This window comes from Nanorana parkeri, unplaced genomic scaffold, assembly GCF_000935625.1.
Source record: "Nanorana parkeri isolate BGI_ZX_2015 unplaced genomic scaffold, ASM93562v1 scaffold6067, whole genome shotgun sequence".
NCBI classification, from domain to species: domain Eukaryota; kingdom Metazoa; phylum Chordata; class Amphibia; order Anura; family Dicroglossidae; genus Nanorana; species Nanorana parkeri.
Genome location: NW_017312312.1, coordinates 1 through 327, shown reverse-complemented (window position 1 = coordinate 327; position 327 = coordinate 1). Strand labels below are relative to the sequence as shown.

General features: G+C 62.4%; 1 protein-coding gene across 1 annotated transcript; it reads left to right on the top strand.

Moving 5' to 3' along the window:
* Positions 1-30: 30 nt before the first annotated feature.
* Positions 31-324, top strand: CUNH14orf1 (chromosome unknown C14orf1 homolog; the record flags this gene model as incomplete). Its single annotated transcript, XM_018575947.1, has 2 exons — positions 31-161; positions 252-324. Coding segments are annotated over exons 1-2 (204 nt in total), but the record flags the coding sequence as incomplete, so codon positions are not given.
* Between the last annotated feature and the right edge of the window lie 3 nt (positions 325-327).

The following is a 327-nucleotide window of genomic DNA, read 5'->3' as shown; positions in this document are numbered from 1 at the left end:
TCTGCCCCGCCCCCTGCTCCCCCTCCCCCAATGGTGGCGTGTTCTCTGAGCCGTGTCTCCTCTCTCGCAGTGAACGGTCTCCAGGCTCGCACCTTCGGGATCTGGACGCTTCTCTCTTCCGTCATTCGCTGCGTCTGCGCCATCGACATCCACAACAAGACGTACGTATGACATAGCCCCGCCCCCTGGTTGTCTCCTCCCCTCTGTGTGGTGTCACCTCCTCTGAGCTCCGCCCTCTCCTCTCCCTGCAGACTCTATCACCTCACCCTGTGGACCTTCATCCTGGCCCTGGGCCACTTCCTGTCCGAGGTCTGGATCTACCGCACG